General features: G+C 42.5%; 1 protein-coding gene across 4 annotated transcripts in view; it reads right to left on the bottom strand.

The window, feature by feature from the left end:
- ntrk3a (neurotrophic tyrosine kinase, receptor, type 3a) overlaps window positions 1-18,941 on the bottom strand; it is a 263,032-nt gene that overhangs the window by 167,016 nt on the left and 77,075 nt on the right. For all 4 annotated transcript variants that reach the window (XM_055934471.1, XM_055934470.1, XM_055934472.1 and 1 more), the window contains exon 4: window positions 1,848-1,916. In XM_055934471.1, coding sequence (XP_055790446.1) covers window positions 1,848-1,916 — 69 coding nt within the window. The remainder of the gene's footprint in view (window positions 1-1,847; window positions 1,917-18,941) is intronic.

The following is an 18,941-nucleotide window of genomic DNA, read 5'->3' as shown; positions in this document are numbered from 1 at the left end:
TATAGTACAACAGAACAGCGCAAACTGTCTCTAACCAGAATAGAAAGAGGAGTGGGATGCCCCGGTGCACAACTGAGCAAGAGGACAAGTACATTAGAATGTCTAGTTTGATAAACAGACGCCATACAAGTCCTCAACTGGCAGCTTCATTAAATAGTACCCGCAAAACTCCAGTCTCAACGTCAACAGTGAAGAGCCGACTCCAGGATGCTGGCCTTCTAGGCAGAGTTCCTCTGTGTGTGTTCTTTTGCCCCTCTTAAAAAGTTATTTTTATTTGCCAGTCTGAGATATGGCTTTTTGTTTGCAACTCTTCCTAGAAGGCCCACATCCTGGAATCACCTCTTCACTGTTGACGTTGTTTTACAGGTACTATTTAATGGAGCTGCCAGTTGAGGACTTGTGAGGCGTCTGTTTCTCAAACTAGAGTTTCAGTTTCAGAAGAAAGTTTCTTTGTTTCTGCCCATTTTGAGCCTGTAATCGAACCCACAAATGCTGATGTTCCAGATACTCACCTGGTCTAAAGAAGGACAGTTTTATTGCTTCTTTAAATCAGGACAACAGTTTTCAGCTGTGCTAACATAATTGCAAAAGGGTTTTCAAGTTTATAATTAGCCTTTTAAAATGATAAACTTGGATTAGCTAACACAACGTGCCATTGGAACACAGGAGTGATGGTTGCTTATAATGGGCTTATGTATGCATATGTAGATATTCCATTATAAATCAGCTGTACATTCTAACTCCTATCATCAGCTACTCTGCTGCCCATGATATTCTTACTCTGGTATTATTCAAGTATTCTATGTATTTGGTTGCTTTTAGCCTAAGTAGTGCTCCATGTACAATATCCTCCTCCTCCTCCTGCCTTTAAAAGACAGGCAACCATGAAAATAAGATAGGCCTCCCCGGAGGAGCTGCCCTGTTTCCATAGCTTAAAATACCACATTTATATCACAACCTTACAGCTGCTCTTCATTTGTTCCCCCTCCCTGGGCTGAGCTGAGCGATGATAAAGCCTAGCCTGCTCCCTGCTCTTTGCTCTGCGTCAGGCCCTGGCTGAGGCTCTCTGCTATTTAGGGAAAGCACTCACTCTGATTCCTGGACTGGAGAGGATGGAGGGGATGCAAGTGTAATAACTCTACGATGGCCATATATCAACGCTAGGCTTCAATTTGTGTATTCTACCGAAAGGGAGGACCTAACAGGTCCAAACAAGTAGCAGATTCAGGCCATAAACACACTGATTGCTCATACAGGTGTAGGATTTTAATGTGACCTATATTGTCACAGCAAAATAATCCTGCAGCAGCAGGATTTGAAAGTTTAGTCAATGATGTTGCTTGATTGATGGTTAGGTTATTAGCTGGCCAAAAGTAGGCTACATAAAAAGTGCAATACTGTTTATGTAACCGTGTGTTAGTGTGGGTTTTCAGTGAATTTATGTAAATCACAAAGCTCACCTGCATTTCTGGCGATGCAGGAGAATTCTCAACAACAAAAGAGCATTCAAATTAAGATCCTACACCTGTATATTCCTGGACAAACAAGACACTAAAGGACCAGAGAATCACCCGGCCTGGACAGCTCCATTTAACACACTCATATGTCACATCCATTAAATCAACGGTTATGACGCAGGGAATAAAGTATAGTGTTGTTTGTCTGTTTCAATGATTTTCTCCAAGTTAATTGTTGTTTGGCTTTGAATGGAAGAAGATGGGAATCCATTTGGAAACCATGAAGGTTGTGCTAAATGGGTTGCACATTTAGGATATAACAGGCTCTATGAAAGGTTTTTCTGGGTGCACAAGTTGATCAAATAAGATAAAAAATGTACAAAAACTTACAGCTCGAAGAGTTGAAGATTCTGGAAGAGTTGCCATGATAATGTGGTCAGAGGATTCTTCGATAAGTTTCTGTGGAAGAGAGGGAGAGAGAGAAAACACATGAGAGGGATAAATGTATTAGTGCTGGACTATGTGGCCGAGGCGGATGAAGAAAACAGCAGCAGAGAAAACACAAAGCACAAACCAAAGAAACACGAAAAATCCTGAGAGAATAAGTGGTGCTGGAGGGAACGGAGCAGCCTTGACAATCCAATAAAGACAGACTTGGTCATTTTCAAGACAACAAATTAAATAGAGACACCGAGGGCCTGAGGCCTTCAAATCCAATACAAAGGAGGTGAGATAAGGCATGTAACCACCAGAGCACCACTCTAAGGTGTTAAACCCTGAAATGGAGGCATTCTTGTAGAGCGAGAGTGAGTGGTCCACCAAAAGATCGGTGTGTATTCTGGAGAGCTGATAACATATTTATATTTACATTTTTGTCATTTAACAGACACTCTTATCCAGAGCAACTTCCAATACGAAAAGGCATGCACTTCCAGAAGTGAAAAATGGTAGGCTACAGTATGAAGTACGAGGTTGTGCTCAAGATCAACGCAATGATGTAAAAATATTGCACCATCAAACTAACACAGTGAAATGCTCACTAGGGACCAGCTACCCAAGCCCTCTCCAACCCAGACCCATCTCTGTGAAGAGACGGTGAGCACCAGGGGGGTTGAATCACTAATAGTAGAGCCAGGCGAACAGCCACTCATTATCAATATTCATTGAATACTTCAGATCACTTAATACCCTAACACTGCCCTGGTTAGATCCTAGCAGGCCTGCTTGACAGATAATCAATGCATTCCACTGCAGTCTTACCACTCATCTGGCCCTGGGGAACTGGGGACTGCTGCTTCTCTGGCTGCCTGTCCCTGACCTGTTCCCTCTGCTGCCTTGCTCTGCAGCACCACGGACAGGGAGAGAGTACACTACACACACACCTCTCGGTAGCCTCTCTATACAGAACCACAGACAGCACAAGAACAGATCAATGGGCAGCATCTATGGGCAGCATAACTACACATATCTCTTAGTGCTGTCAATAGTCCACATTGCTGTACAATATTCACTGCATACTGTTACCTGCTCCTCTCTACTACAGGACCATGGACAGCGCCAGTATTCAAACACAGCCCATTGCCTGTTCTTACTTCAGCACCATGGATAGAGGCATACAGTAGGATGGGCAGTTCAGGCTATTTTCTCAAATATACAGATGAAATCACTCTACTGTACAGTAAATCCTTCCCTATCTCAGACCTGGCGGTAGGTAGCATAGGCTCAGTATCCCACATTACGGGTAAGAAGCCGGCCTCAGTTGGTCAGGCACAGGAGGCTCTTCAGCGGCCACTGTGACTAATTCAGCTTGAGGATTTCGGAGAGTCAAATTGCCCAGCTGAGGGCTGGTTGCCTGTTCCCCCACACTACAGTCCAATTCCTATCACACCCGCTTCTCCCTGCAGTGTGCACTCATTCACTCCCTTTCAAGGATTTCAAATCGTTGGGTCGGGGTAGACAGAGTCTGTAATTGTTTTTTTATACCTCAATCATTGAGAGGGGGGGAAATCTTACCGTTCATACCATTCTTTGTCATTACTATACATGTTATGGCGTAGTTGATTCATGGGTAGTCTATGTTGTTTACGTGTTTTATGTTTCAAAGGAAAAGGTCTGTCCAGGTTGATTGCATCAAATGAAACAAAATTGTTCCTTTCATTTCAGGAAACATTACCGCGATGCTTAATGTGCTTCCTCGGCAAGTACCTCATTTGGTGGTTGGGTGCATTGGGATCCCATAGGCCAGTGGTTCCCAACCTTTCTTCGGTTACTGTACCACCAATTGAATTTTGCTCTGCCCGGAGTACCCCTGAAATACCCCCTCATGTGCATTTTACCGGCAGGCCTGTGGTCTAATATGTCTTCTCTGACTAGGTATCCCCCTTTCCCTAGTACCCCTGGTTGGGAACTACTGCCCTAGACTAACCCTACTAAACACCGATGCGCTGCTGCACATGCCTGTTTCCGTGGCAACGAAAAAACCAAAGAGGCGCCTGCCACCGCTCATGATTTTACCTTGCATTTTCTGTGACACAGAGGGAACAGAACCCTACACAGAGCTGTACGTCTTTTTTTAGAGGACCTGCGACCACCATAACAGAGACAAAGTGTGTGACCTGGCATTACAGCAGCCGCTTCGAGCCAAGTCTCCAGAGACAATGGTAACTAATCCCCTAGCTAGCTGAAGGATTAGGAGCCAGGAGGACTGCACCACCAAGACGCCAGGAGGACTCAGGATGCTACTAGCATCTTCCATAACACTCTATGTGCACCTCTGGCCCCTGGCATTCTAATCACCTCATTAAATTGATAATGAGATTATTAAAGCTGCATCCATTGGGACTAGCAGGGGCTGTATGGTTTATTTCTACATGTTATTATTCTTGGCACACAAAGGAGTTCATCTGGACACTGTGTATTAAGAGCCCAGTCCTAGGAAAATAACATGTAGCCAGAGCCAGAGCTGACTGAGCCGGCAAAAAGGCTGTCTGTCTGTCCATCTGTCTATCAAGCCTGTCCCCCTGAGGACGGGGACACGCTAATGAGAAATGGGAACTCTACACAAAGACTGCCCTCAGAACGACAAATATAGACACTGGAATTAGATACAAGTATACTGTAGGAGGAAAAAGCTAGTGTTTCTAAGAAAGTATGCCCATGAAGATGGCCTGTTGACAAAGGATTTTTTTCTGGCTGCTAGACAACAGAGTATTAGTAGTGATTAGTAATGGTTTCTGCAGTTGTTGACCTGCCCTTTGCAGCATCAAAAGATGATGCTCCCCAGTCGAACAGTCACCTTCCATCTGTGTAACAGTGATAAAGAGATAATGGCATCACATGGGAATGGAACTATGATGTGAGCTGCAGCCTTTCAGAGGAAAAAAACAAATAAATTCACACCATTAGTCTAAAAATGGAACACAATAATGGAATTTTGTAGGAAACCTCTCTTGGCTCACAAATAATCCCTTTCAGATTGTCACACAGACAGAATCAATTACTGGAATGGTTTAGGGAGAGCTGCATACTGGAGCAGAGGAAGAGCAGGAGGCCTCTGGAAGAACTCGTGTTGTTTAGACACAGTATCTTCCGCATACAGGGCCGGCCCCAGGCATAAGCAAAATATATATTTTTAAATTTATTATTATTATTTATATTTATTCTTTATTTAACTAGGCAAGTCAGTTAAGAACAAATTCCTATTTACAATGACGGCCTACCCCGGCCAAACCAGGACAACACTGGGCCAATTGTGCGCCGCCATATGGGACTCCCAATCACGGCCGGATGTGATACAGCCTGGGTTCAAACCAGGGACTGTAGTGACGCCTCTTGCACTGAGATGCAGTGCCTTAGACCGCTGCGCCGTATGCACTTTTTTTTAGGAACTCAGTCAGGTATAGTAGAATACACAAGTTCCAATTCTGACATTTGGTTGTGCATCAGCAGTTTTAATTTTCTTGTCAGTCACTCAATAAGCTGTATCAGCTAACAATTGTATTATTGGTAAATTAGTCTAACCAGCTATCTAAACTTGTAGTAATCATGGCCGAATACCCACCGAGCATGCAGGGCACATGCCCAGGGGCCCTGACTTCCAGGGGGCCCCCATTGGTTTTGTTAGTCACTCTCACTCAGATATCATATTAACATGGCATAAGTCATGGCAAAATGTGTAGAATTGCTGGAAATTATCTGTTAAACTGCAAATTTGTTCTCTCTGTTCAATGGCAAAATTAATAGAATTGCATGAAATGTGTTGTAAAATTGCAAAATGTTCTTTCTTCCCCATGGCAAAACGTGTAGAATTGCAAAGACATTCCTTGAAACTGCAACATTTTCGATACGCCCTATGGCAAAATGTGTTGAATTGAAGGAAATTAACTTTAAAAAAAAGTTATCTCCACAGTTAAGAGGTGGGACACTAAAAGGTGGGGGTCCCCCAACCAAACCTCGCTTAGGGCCCCCAAAAGGCTAGAGCCAGCCCTGAATGCATCAGTGCACTATATGTTGGCATGAATATGCATGGGTGTGTAATCATGCATAGATGCGTGCAATGACCATATGAGCATGTGTGTATATTATGTGCAAGGCATTCAGACTGTCACTCTACTTGTGTCCTTGTGGGCAAGCGGTCGTATCTGTAGCGTATCTGTACAATTATGATGTAGCCATGAGCCTGAATGTGTTCTGTGTTAGACAGAGAGTGCTGTGTGAGTGGTGTTGGAGGGTTGGAAGGGTGAAGGAGCCTGTCGATGTGGATTACGAACCCTATTAACATAAAGAGGGAAGAATTATTAAGTCCTTATGAAGGCTTCATTACCTCATAACCAGGCATTGCACCCAAAGCACATGGGAACTTTTTTTCCTCACGCTTTTCCTCTGTTCCTCAGCCAGTGTATTGTGTTAGGCTCATTGAATCAGAGAATTGATCATAAGAGAGAGATCAAGGAGAGAGCAGTCAAAGCCCCAATGCAATTATCACTCTGAACAACATTAAGGTCGGGGGCAGATGCTTCCGCTGTAACACCTTCCCAAGGTGCCTTGCAGGCCTGGGAGTGGGCTTTCCCTCGGTGGGTGAGAGGGGTACGGGAGATGGATGAAGGCAACAACACCTCTCCCATTATTAAGACCTGCCTCCCTGTCACTAGGCCTGCCTCCCTACACCACTAGACCACCACCCGTCTGCATGCAAGAACGGAAGTGTCCTTTTCAAAGGTCATTCTTCGTTACAGTCCTGAGAAATGTCAGCTAAAATTGGATTTGGGAAGAGAAGGCAATAAGAAATAAATATATAAATCAAATCAGACATCAAATGTGACGCCTTGCCCCAAACACACAGGAGTAGACATGTTGTTATTAAAAGTTAGAAAGACTAACAGGTGGAAATGAATCATGGAAGAAGGTCACAGGCTAAGCAGACAGAGCCTTCCTCTTCAGAGTCAATACGATCTTTCTGACATTTGATAATGCTCTTCACACGCCTCAGACATCAGCAGGGTTATTTATAGCAGAGGTATAAATTTGCTTGTCAATTAACACAGTTCAGAGCTGATTATAATTTCCCCTACAGAGCTGCTGTATACTATGCATATCTTAAGGCGGGTAAATTTACATTGAGTGAGGGTGGAAAAGGTTAAAAGGTTATTCTTCTGATCCGTTTCATACATGTATATCATGTACAGTAAATCACATTTAATAAGGTATGCTATTCATGATATTCACAGACATTTGCATATGTGTGTCATGGGACACCACAGAATGTTGATGAGTGGGTCCTCCTGATTGGCTCCAGCAGGGGGTTAGGGGACTCTGGGGCTACAGCCCCTCATCTATAATGCAGGTGAAGAAGTCAACGGGAGAACTAGGGCCCATTGTTAATAACATGGCAATTATTCATAGCCTGCAGTTAGATACTGCATACAGTAGGACTGATTCTTCAATTTTGTATCTCCCAGTAGTCTCAAGCCAAAGGCAGTCCCTTAGATCTGCAGATGGGACTGGGTGCAGTTAGAATGACATCAAAGCATTGACCATCTCAGAAGATGGCATATATTACTGTTTGTCACACACAGGTGTGAGACCTTAGCAGGTTAGCATGGGGCAATGTGGCCATAACTGACATGAACTGACTTGGGCCGGATGACACCTTTAAGGAGATGCATCCTATCAGTATTACGGCACCTGTGGATGACAAACAGCTAAGCCTATGCGTTATAGTGGAAGCAATGAAACAATTAACACAGAACATGATTAGGTAGCTTTAAAATGCGTAGATACTACCGAAAACAACCACATTACTAAAATTAAATGGTAATAAATAATTTTGCATTCTAACATATTTGGAAGTATTAAAAGTGTAATTGAAGTAAGACATGGTTTCCCAAACTCGGTCCTGCCCCCCAATGTGTTATTTGAATCAGCTGTGTTGCTAGGGCAAGTTTGGGAAACCGAGTTTGGGAAACCCTGACATAGGAGACCAGATTAGGTCTACCTGTGAAAACACCTCACAGATGGAAGATAACAACCCTGAGCCTCGTGCTATGATGGGTTTATCTTTTAACAATATTGCCAGGTGCCAGAAACTCCTGCAAATCAACTGAAAAAGTTGCTCAATGTTTATTGAAATGACAGAAGTGAAAAAGAGATTGGTTTTATACACAAGACACTCTCACTCAATTCAAAGCTGCCCTGACAGAATATATATATTTTTGTATAACAAGAACACCAATCTCTTGAATCCCTGTACACACCCATTTATAATATCTCACCCGCATAATCAGGATAACCACAGGGGGTTGCCTATTACTGTTTCCTGCACCCAGATATCAATTCCTCTCTGCCACCCATACCATGGAAAGACAAAATGAATGTGACTGAAAGAAATCTCTTTAAAATTCATGTCGGTTTGCTTCAAAAGCTTCCGAAAAGTCCCCATGTATGACACGCATCTACACAAAAGCTTTAATTAAATACGGTCTTTATGTCTCAAAGAAATATTGTTTTCATCAAACACATACACACTATATACAAGCCTGGGTATATCATTCCAACTCAAATAGAATGGGGGAATGAAAGCATACATATTGCCATATAAGGCTAGATGCCAATGTTTATTTGGAAGCCGTAACGCAAGGTCACATTTCTCAGGGCGTATTTCTACCCAGTCACTCAGGTGAGCTATTCAAATGCCTGATCTCTGCAATGTGTCGCTCCATTTACTTTGTTGATATTGCTTTATGCGTATGGATATGCCTGTCTGCCTCAAACATCTATCAGTAACTCTTGGATTCTCAACTGTCCTAGATACTGAGGTTACGCTTTAAATGTAAATTCAGCTATTGCCTCTCCAACTGCTGCCCTGCTCACCCCAGAAAATATACAACTAAACTGAGAAGGGGTAACATTGGGGATGGTTCGGGGAACTAAGACCAGAATTTAAAGATACTGCATCTCAGTATCTACATTTTCATATATTATACAACCAATGGGGTGCTTTTGTGTGGTTGTTTTCAAAGATTATGTTTTTGTTGTGTTATCTTATCAAGGCAAAAGATAATTTCCCAAAACATTATCACAGCTACAACTGAACCATCCAAATGTGATAAGATCAGAGATAGCAAGATAGTGATTTTTCCTGAGGTATCATTAATGCATCAGGTGCTTTCTGCACTGCAGTTCTTATTTCTTCACTCTTTAATGACCACTTCAGCTCCTAATGGAATGGTTATTGTTCCTTTCCTTTAAATGTTCTGCATCCTCACTGTGACTTATGACAAAGTATTAGATTGAGACACAATGTGTAGGGGAGAATTTAGCTTCTTTTTTTCCAGCATCACTCCATCAAGAGAAATATAGTATTCTTTCTAACAAAGATATCTAGATATATTTCAGGACGTTGTGTATCCCTGAAAATGATCTTACCCCAAGTATGGGGTAAGTTGAGTCACGGGACACGGTAAGTGAAGCCGCCTTAAAATTTCTGTACTGAATGAAATATTACCATTAACCTTTTAAGACCATGTCTGTCTTTATTTCCCAAACACAATTCAACACAATCACAATAACTTTTTTGTCTTTCAATTAATAAACATTGTACTTTTTTATTATACTTTTAACACAGGCCAGGCCCTGTTGTTACCTCATATCCAAGTGATAGTGCCTTGCATTACGCCTGGGAAGAAAACACATACATTTGCTAAACTTTCCATTGGCTCAACCATAGGCTCAACTTACCCCAAGGAAAACATTTTCACTATATTAGCCCACACAGCTACAAGGATGTACTTTCATTCTAAGTTTAGGACCTCATATTGAAGCTAATAGAGACCCCAACTGATGTATAGAACAATCTTAAAATCATCTACTTTGGTTTAGATACAAGCATCATGAAACCTCAAACACAATAAATTATTTTGACTTTGTGAAAATACATTTTTGGGGGATCTAACTTTCTTACCACTATTTCCATGTGGTTTCTTCCTTCACAGACTCAATGAAATGATGACCTCTTCCTAAATATATGGTCACATGATTCATGTTGTGTATGGTTTCCTAGAAACAAGGGTGGCTCAATTTACTCTTTGGCTCAACTTACCCCCCTCTCCCCTATTGATCATAGCTACCCTGTCCAGATTGGATATAATAAGGTATGGAGGCTGTTTTGATGATGGAGCAGTAATAAAGGAATCACTATTGAAGCACATACAAACATTTAGGCCCTAAGTCTAGGAGGTGTATACATGTAGCTGTTTTTGTCTCAGAGATAATGATCTTCAACACTCCTCCTACACACCATGGTGATAAAAACACATGTGCGTTCCCCTTATTGACTGGCTGGCCCCTAAACATCCTTTGTAAAGGGCATAATCTATGTAGCATTGGGTCTGGTTTAAATGTGTAGGGCAGTCAGGGTTGTCAACATCCTTTACTAGAGTCTCGGAGCCAAAGAGACTACGTCAGGCGGTGTCCATCATCCTGACTGTTTCATTATTTACTGGCCAGTGTCCTGATAGTGGAGTTCCCAGAGGGCCAATGCTGTGCTATTATATGGGGCAGCCGTGTGCTGTCCAAACCCTCCCCAGAGAGACACACAGCGCTGTGATCTCAGGACACTCCAGGCCTCACACAGATGAATAACTCAGTGTCTTCGAAGAAGGACCACCAAAAAAGAAAACAATGTATCCTTTGCCACCCCCCTCCCTCCCTCCCTGTCTACCCCGTACCTCCCCCATGTTTCCCAGCATGCAGTGTGATTCTGTGAAGGTGGCTGTCACCCATCGCCGGTGCTCTTCCTGTCTTCTTGAAAGACCGTGAACCAGCGGACCCCAAGACGTGGGAAAAGAGAAAAGCTGCCTTGCCTTTGCTTAGTGGGGAAGTATTAATCAGACCAAATATGTATTAGCTTCCCTGCGCTCTCTTTTGATTAGTCATTGTGACGTGGCTGGGAGGCACAACAATGGAGCTGTTTGTCCAGTGCCGGGCTCAGAGAGCGCCCCTGGTCTGCACACTAATTGTCTCATTAATGATCACGAAGCTGCTTTTGCCTCACATTTATTATTCTATTCTACCAGGAAAGGGGACACAGAAAACCCATTGCAGCTTTCGCAGCACTATGGTCATGTGAATGTTAATGGGCTGTAATGTTAGCCCCGGTGTCTCGTGACACATAAATAAAGAGGCCTTGTAGATTGTGACTCAATTAATAGGAGTTACATTTATACAGAGCTGCTTTCATGTTGCTTTTTTGTTGCTTTGAACTCCGAAATGAGTGTGTCTGGTAGTGCTATTGTGTTTCAAAACGGGGAGACAGGCGAGTCAAAGAGAGAAATGCCCTGGCAAGATCCATTCATTGCAGAGTGGGAAAGATTTTCAGTCAGTCTCCAACACACTCTCACACACTGTTCTGAACCGAATTGAAAAACACAGAGTGAGAATGAATAGGTAAGTAGGTCATCCACAGGGTTTGTGTGAGAAAGCTAGGCATTACCAGAATTGGAAAGAGCAGATGAAATTGACAATAAGCACTTGGCATCCCGCCACCACCGCCACCTCACTGTCACTCCACACCCTCTCTGCACTCCCCATCCATCCACCCTGGAAAAGCCAGCCAGCCAGTAACTGCTTCTGATAACAAGAAACCCAAGGTAAAACCCACTCCCCCATGCCCAGCCAACTCCACACTAGGCTACTATCCATACGAATGGCATGTACTGTTCATGTTTTCAATATGAACACAACGGTTGAGAAAGTCTTCCCCTTTCCTTGTAAGTCCTTTCCTTTCCTTGTAAGTCCTTTCTTTTCCTTGTAAGTCCTTTCCTTTCCTTGTAAGTCCTTTCCTTTCCTTGTAAGTCCTTTCCTTGTAAGTCCATTCCTTTCCTTGTAAGTCCTTTCCTTTCCTTGTAAGTATTATTGGGTCTCTTAGATGTCTGTGCTCCTTGTTTAATTAAAGTACATTCACAGCTTGGCTGCTATTGTCTAATATTTCTCCAAACAATGAATTTCCTGCTCTGCCACCTGAGGAGACAATGACAATTTGACTGCAGGAAGATTGTCTTTCGTTGCTTCCGCCTCCTAGAGAAACCGTGGCACCTCAGCTCAGCTGTCACAGCCTTGAGAAACAAATGGAAGAATTCCAACATTTCTCTATAATTTCTTCGCCACAGCTCACCTACCAACGCAATCAAGACTTGAAAGCCACTACATAATAGCTTCAACAAAAATGTAGTGCATGGTTGCAGCCATGAACAACAAACGTCTCTATACAGACCAACTATCTGATTCTGGAGTCATGGACATACTACAATGGTGACCTTTTCCTTGACACAGTCGACACAAATACAGAGTTGCACAGGAAGAGGCTCAAGAGTCCTGCGTACACGCAGTGCTGCTGTTCAATGTGGCCTCAGTTGTCTTCCTTTTTTCCCGCATGTCTCCTTGTTTCCATGGTATAGGCGTCAGCAATTATTGCGCTGGGTAATGAGACGCGTTTAATTAGGCCATAATGAAATGACTGAGGAGGGCGATGAGTCAGCGCCATGCATGCAGAACAAAACACACACACACACGCACACAGACTACACACTCTCTTACAAACACATGCACGCACACGCAGGCACACGCATACACACTCACACACACACTTCACACTCATCAGTTGGCTGACTGCAGAGGCATCACCATGCTGCAGGAGAACAACAAAACAGGATTCGTCAGAACTGCTACATGCCTGTCTGTCACACGTAGCCTAGCGGTTATGAGCGTTGAGCCAGAAACCGAAAGGTTGCTGGTTTGAATCCCAGAGCTGACTAGGTGGGAAATAATCTATTGATGTGCCCTTGAAAGTCACACTGGATAATAGTGTCTGCTAAATGACAATTTATTTAAAAAATAATAATAATATGACGCTGCAAACAGCAGTCCATTATTAACCATCTACATGTAACCATGAACCACCATGAACCAGAGCAGCTTCAATTAACCTTTATATAGATTCTACTAGTTTCCACCAGAAATTCCCTCACTGTTGATGGTGCTAGAAAACACTGTCTCAGGCACTGCTCCAGATTCTCCCATAAGTGTTCAATTGGGTTTAGATCTGGTGACTGAGTTGGCCATGGCATATGGTTTACATCATTTTCATGCTCATCAAACCATTCAGCGACCACTCGTGCCCTGTGGATTAGGGCATTGTCATCCTATGGGAGCAAAGCCATGGTAGCCAAAATAATGGCTCACCCAGCATTTTTATACATGGCCCTAAGCATGATGGGATGTTAATTGCTTAATTAACTCAGGAACCACACCTGTGTGGAGGCATCTACTTTTAATATACTTTTTATCCCTCATTTACACAAGTATTTTGAAATTATTTTGGCAGTTATCTGTATTTACTCCTCACTCTGTTACCCAACAACAATATGTTGGTTTAGGACACTGTGTAGGTAAATAATTAGAGCTGGTATTTGTAACATGACAGTGGTTTGATGTAAGTAGAATCCATAATCTGAAGGTTATTTTTAAAGGGCACTTCCTGATTTGGCCTCTTTTTGAAGATTGCTCATTAAGAAATGTTAGTGGCCATGACTGAATCCAAACGAGAGTTGTCCTGGTGGTGTGGTTTGATGTGGGTGTGTTGTGTTTGCATATCATAACCTGGCAGATACTGTTGTTTGTCACCGTAGCAACAACAAAGCCATTTCCTCAAAATAGTCACTTCTCTAAAATAGTCGGAATTAATCTAATGATAAATCAAGAAATCTGCAATTCATTTAAACATTTTTACCAAGGAGGTCTTATTTGCAAAATTTTACATCTAGCTAAGGTATTAAAATATTTGCATGAAAAACTAGTAACTAGTAAAACTAAAACTAGGAAGTGGTGTTGGAGGGCCAGTAGGAGGCACTCTTTCCTCTGGTCTAAAAAAAAATATCCCAATGCCCCAGGGCAGTGATTGGGGACACTGCCCTGTGTAGGGTGCCGTCTTTCGGATGGGACGTTAAATGGGTGTCCTGACTCTCTGAGGTCATTAAAGATCCCATGGCACTTATCGTAAGAGTAGGGGTGTTAACCCCGGTGTCCTGGCTAAATTCACAATCTGGCCCTCAAACCATCATGGTCACCTAATAATCCCCAGTTTACAATTGGCTCATTCATCCCCCTCCTCTCCCCTGTAACTATTCCCCAGGTCGTTGCTGCAAATGAGAACGTGTTCTCAGTCAATTTACCTGGTAAAATAACGGTAAATAATAATAATAGTCCGTGTACTACATACATTGTATTGAGTCAAGAAAGTCTGGCTGCATGCTCAGGACTGATTTCTGAGAACAATAACATGTCTACAACTTCTGCAAGCTTTCAAACTATTGTAAATAAAGCACGAACTACACACTGTTTACCAGTGCTCAAAATCACTTGCTAGCTAGCTAAGTTCATACCATGTTTGTCAATTAAACTAGCAACTAGTAGCTAGCAGGCACATTGAGCAGCCAGGCCACAATCCGCTAATCAATTCACTGCTGAGTAGCGACGTGCAAGTTATTTCCTTCACAACTTTCTCACTATCTATTACCAGAGTGTGTATTTGTCTGGCAGTGTTTCATAGGGAATCATCTTTACAAACAAGTTTCATAGGGAATCATGTTCACAGACAGGTTTCCTAGGGAATCATGTTCACACACAGGTTTCATAGGGAATCATGTTCACCAAAAGGTTTCATAGGGAATCATGTTCACAGACAGGTTTCATAGGGAATCATGTTCACAAACAGGTTTCATGGGGAATCATGTTCACAAACAGGTTTCAGGGGGACACAACATGCTCGGGAATGAGTTTTGAAATATTGACAAGTTGCTGTTGGGATACAAGTGCTCTCTGATTGTCTCAATTCTATTTTCGTCCCAAAAAGTGGCAGACTCAAGTGATTTGACATTATCATCAACAAGTGGACACTCCATAAAGGGTTTAGGGGAGTTATTTCAACTTAACATTGGGGACGTGTCTGAAAACAGGCTCTGCGTAATGGGCAGGTCTACCTCACAGTCTGGAGATTCTGGCTGCTATGATTGGATAGAGCACACACATCTGATAGAGCGCAATCAGCACAGCGGCTTCTCTCGTAGTAGTGGGCACTGGGCAAGTGGGCATGATCGTAATCCATACCCAACCCCCTGTAAGTGACAAACTCACTTACAGAATTCAGTTTTAGACCAGACTGACTTTATGACCAAAATGATCATATTAACACTTTGTAGTCAATGTTGATACTAGAATTAATGTTTCTGACTCATATCGATGCCATATAGACCGTTTAAAACCAGAGGAGTTGGTTCTAAGGGGCAGTTGACCATTAATAGGCATCAAGACACAATCATAAAGAGGGAGAGACAGGGATTTTATGTTCTGTCTGTACTTCAACACAAGGCTCATGTAACAGAGAGAGCAGCCCTGCAGTTTAGTCTAGATCTGCACTGTACCAAAATAAACGACCCTGCTTAATGCAACTGTCAGACACCCAATGTCAGAGACAGCAGTACTGCAGAATCATAATCATAGTGACTCAAGGACAGGCTGGGCTCAGGCTGGCAGCTCTACAACACAAACTAACGAGGAGACAAAGACACAGGCCATCTCTTACACTGGAGAGTTGTGAGGGGGGTTTGCTTGACAGATTTATAAAGAATAAGCAAGGAAATGGAGGAAGAAATAGGGAGAGGGGACAGAGAGAGGGAGAGGTTGGAGGGTGAGGAAGAGGGGAGGGAGAGAGAGGCAAAGTGAGAGAATAAAGACAGAGAAAATGAGTGAGGGGGAGAGAGTGCTATCAGTAAGACATAGCCCATTAGCCAGAACCCTGCCAGCCTTATTAAGTTGCTATACCAGTTTGACATTAGACAATGGGAGGAGGGGGAAAGGGAGGGGCAGGAGGAACTGAACCAATGATTATGACTTCTGGTTGAGCCCCATGGAAGGACATATCTCTGCCCTCTGTCTTTTTATAGTTCCTCCTAAATCTTCAAAGAAGTTTCCTTTCCATGACAGGAGTGGGTAATCTGTGCTTGATGTCCGAGGGCAACACTGACAAGATATTGTTGGAGATAGCGTCATGTTATTGTTACCGGATTGTGAGAATTGAGATGATGTCTTTCATATATCCAAGCATGTATTTTTGTGCTCACTATCTTCTATTTTGTTCCATTCACCTTTCCTTTCTAGCAGTCCAATAAATGTCCTGAGCTGTTGTCCCCGTGACAGAGGTCGGCAGTGACAGCTGTGGCTATGTGAAGCCAATCGATCCCGCTCCACATCGCCCGTGACAGTAGGGAGAGGAGGAAGGAAGGGAACAAGAGGGGGGTGAAGAGAGGAGATTCCTAAATGTGTTGAGGTGAACAACCCTGTCTGAACTCTGCCACCTGTCTGCCTCTGTGAGTGGCACCATCTGTCCTCTATCTTAAATACCTATCTGATGTTACACCTGGGCTTAGTGATTTACAATGGAACTGTGGCCTACACTGGTCATATATGGCCTACACTGGAACTATATATATATTCCCCCCCCATTTATTTAACCTTTATTTAACTAGGCAAGTCAGTTAAGAACAAATTCTTATTTACAATGACAGCCTACCAGGGAACAGTGGGTTAACTATATTTTTCCGGAGTAGAACGACAGATTAATACCTTGTCAGCTCGGGGATTCAATCCAGCAACCTTTTGATTACTGGCCCAATGCTCTAACCACTTGGCCACCTGCCACCCTGATATAGATGGCCTACACTGTTCAATTACACTGGAACTATATGGCCAACACTGGTAATTTACAATGGAACTAAGGCCTACACTGGTCATTTACACTGGAACTATATTGGCTACACTGGTTATTTAGAATGGAACTATATGGCCTAAACTAAACAATATGGCCTACACTGGTCATTTACACTGGAACCTTATGGCCTACACTGGTCAATTTACACTGGAACTATACGGCCTACACTGGTCATTTACACTGGAACTATATGGTCTATACTGGTCATTTAGACTGGAACCTTATGGCCTACACTGGTCATTTACACTGGAACCTTATGGCCTACACTGGTCATTGGCACTTGAACTACATGGCCTGCACTGGTCATTTGCACTGGAACTATATGGTTAACACTGGCAATTTACACTGGAACAATATGGTTAACACTGGTCATTTACAATGGTACGATATGGCCTACACTGGTCATTTACACTGAAACTATAAGGCCTACACTGGTTATTTAGACTGGAACTATAAGGCCTACACTGGTTATTTAGACTGGAACTATAAGGCCTACACTGGTTATTTAGACTGGAACTATAAGGCCTACACTGGTTATTTAGACTGGAACTATAAGGCCTAAGCTGGTCATTTACACTGGAACTATATGGTCTATACTGGTCATTTAGACTGAAACTATAAGTCCTACGCTAATAATTTACACTGGAACAATATGGTTAACACTGGTCATTTACACTGGTACTATATGACCTACACTGGTCATTTACACGGAAACTATATGGCCTACACTGGTCATTTACACTGGTACTATATGACCTACACTGGTCATTTACACTGGTACTATATGACCTACACTGGTCATTTACACTGGTACTATATGACTTACACTGGTCATTTACACTGGTACTATATGACCTACACTGGTCATTTACACTGGTACTATATGACCTACACTGGTCATTTACACTGGTTCTATATGACCTACACTGGTCATTTACACTGGTACTATATGACCTACACTGGTCATTTACACTGGAACTATATGGTCTACACTGGTCATTTACACTGAATCCATAAGGCCTACACTGGTCATTTAGACTGGTACTATATGGCCTACATTTGTCATTTACACTGGAACTATATGTTCTACACTGGTCATTTAGACTGGAAGAATATGGCCTGCACTGGTCATTTACACTGGAACTATATGTTCTACACTGGTCATTTAGACTGGAAGAATATGGCCTGCACTGGTCATTTACACTGGAACTATATGACCTACACTGGTCATGTATACTGGAACTATATCGCCTACACTGGTCATTTAGAATGGATCTTTAAGGTCTAAGCTGGTTATTTACACTGGGTCATTTACACTGAAACTATAAGGCCTACACTGGGTCATTTACACTGAAACTATAAGGCCTACACTGGTCATTTTTACTGGAACAATATGGTCTACACTGGTCATTTACACTGGAACTATATTGGCTACACTGGTTATTTACACTGGAACAATATTGGATACATGGGTCATATAGTCTGGAACTATATGGCCTACACTGGTTATTTACACTGGAACCTTATGGCCTACACTGGTTATTTACACTGGAACTATATGGCCTACAATGGTAATTTAGACTGGAACTATGTGGCCTACACTGGTCATTTACACTGAAACTATAAGGCCTCCACTGGTCATCTACACTGAAAATATATGGCCTACACTGGTCATTTAGACTGGAACTATGTGGCCTACACTGGTCATTTACACTGAAACTATAAGCCTACACTGGTCATTTACACTGAAACTATAAGGCCTACACTGGTCATTTACACTGAAACTATAAGGCTTACACTGGTCATCTACACTGAAAATATATGGCTTACATTGATCATTTAGAATGGAACTATATAGCCTACAATGGTAATTTAGACTGGAACTATGTGGCCTACACTGGTCATTTACACTGAAACTATAAGGCCTACACTGGTCATTTAGACTGGAACTATATGGCCAGGGAGAAAAACAAAGAAGGGTGATTTTCCCACAGCTTTCATAGATAATGCAGAGGTGCATACCAATAGAACCCCTCACACAAAATTGTAAATTAGTATATATTATCGCGTAGATTGATTGATCAAGTCAGACCGCTTATTGGCGTAATCTTTCCCGACATCCCATCTATTTCCTAATCTAATAATTTTCTTCATCCCATAAACGC

The sequence above is a fragment of the Salvelinus fontinalis genome, chromosome 9 (assembly GCF_029448725.1).
Source record: "Salvelinus fontinalis isolate EN_2023a chromosome 9, ASM2944872v1, whole genome shotgun sequence".
NCBI classification, from domain to species: Eukaryota; Metazoa; Chordata; class Actinopteri; order Salmoniformes; family Salmonidae; genus Salvelinus; species Salvelinus fontinalis.
This window is presented reverse-complemented; position numbering and strand designations above follow the sequence as displayed.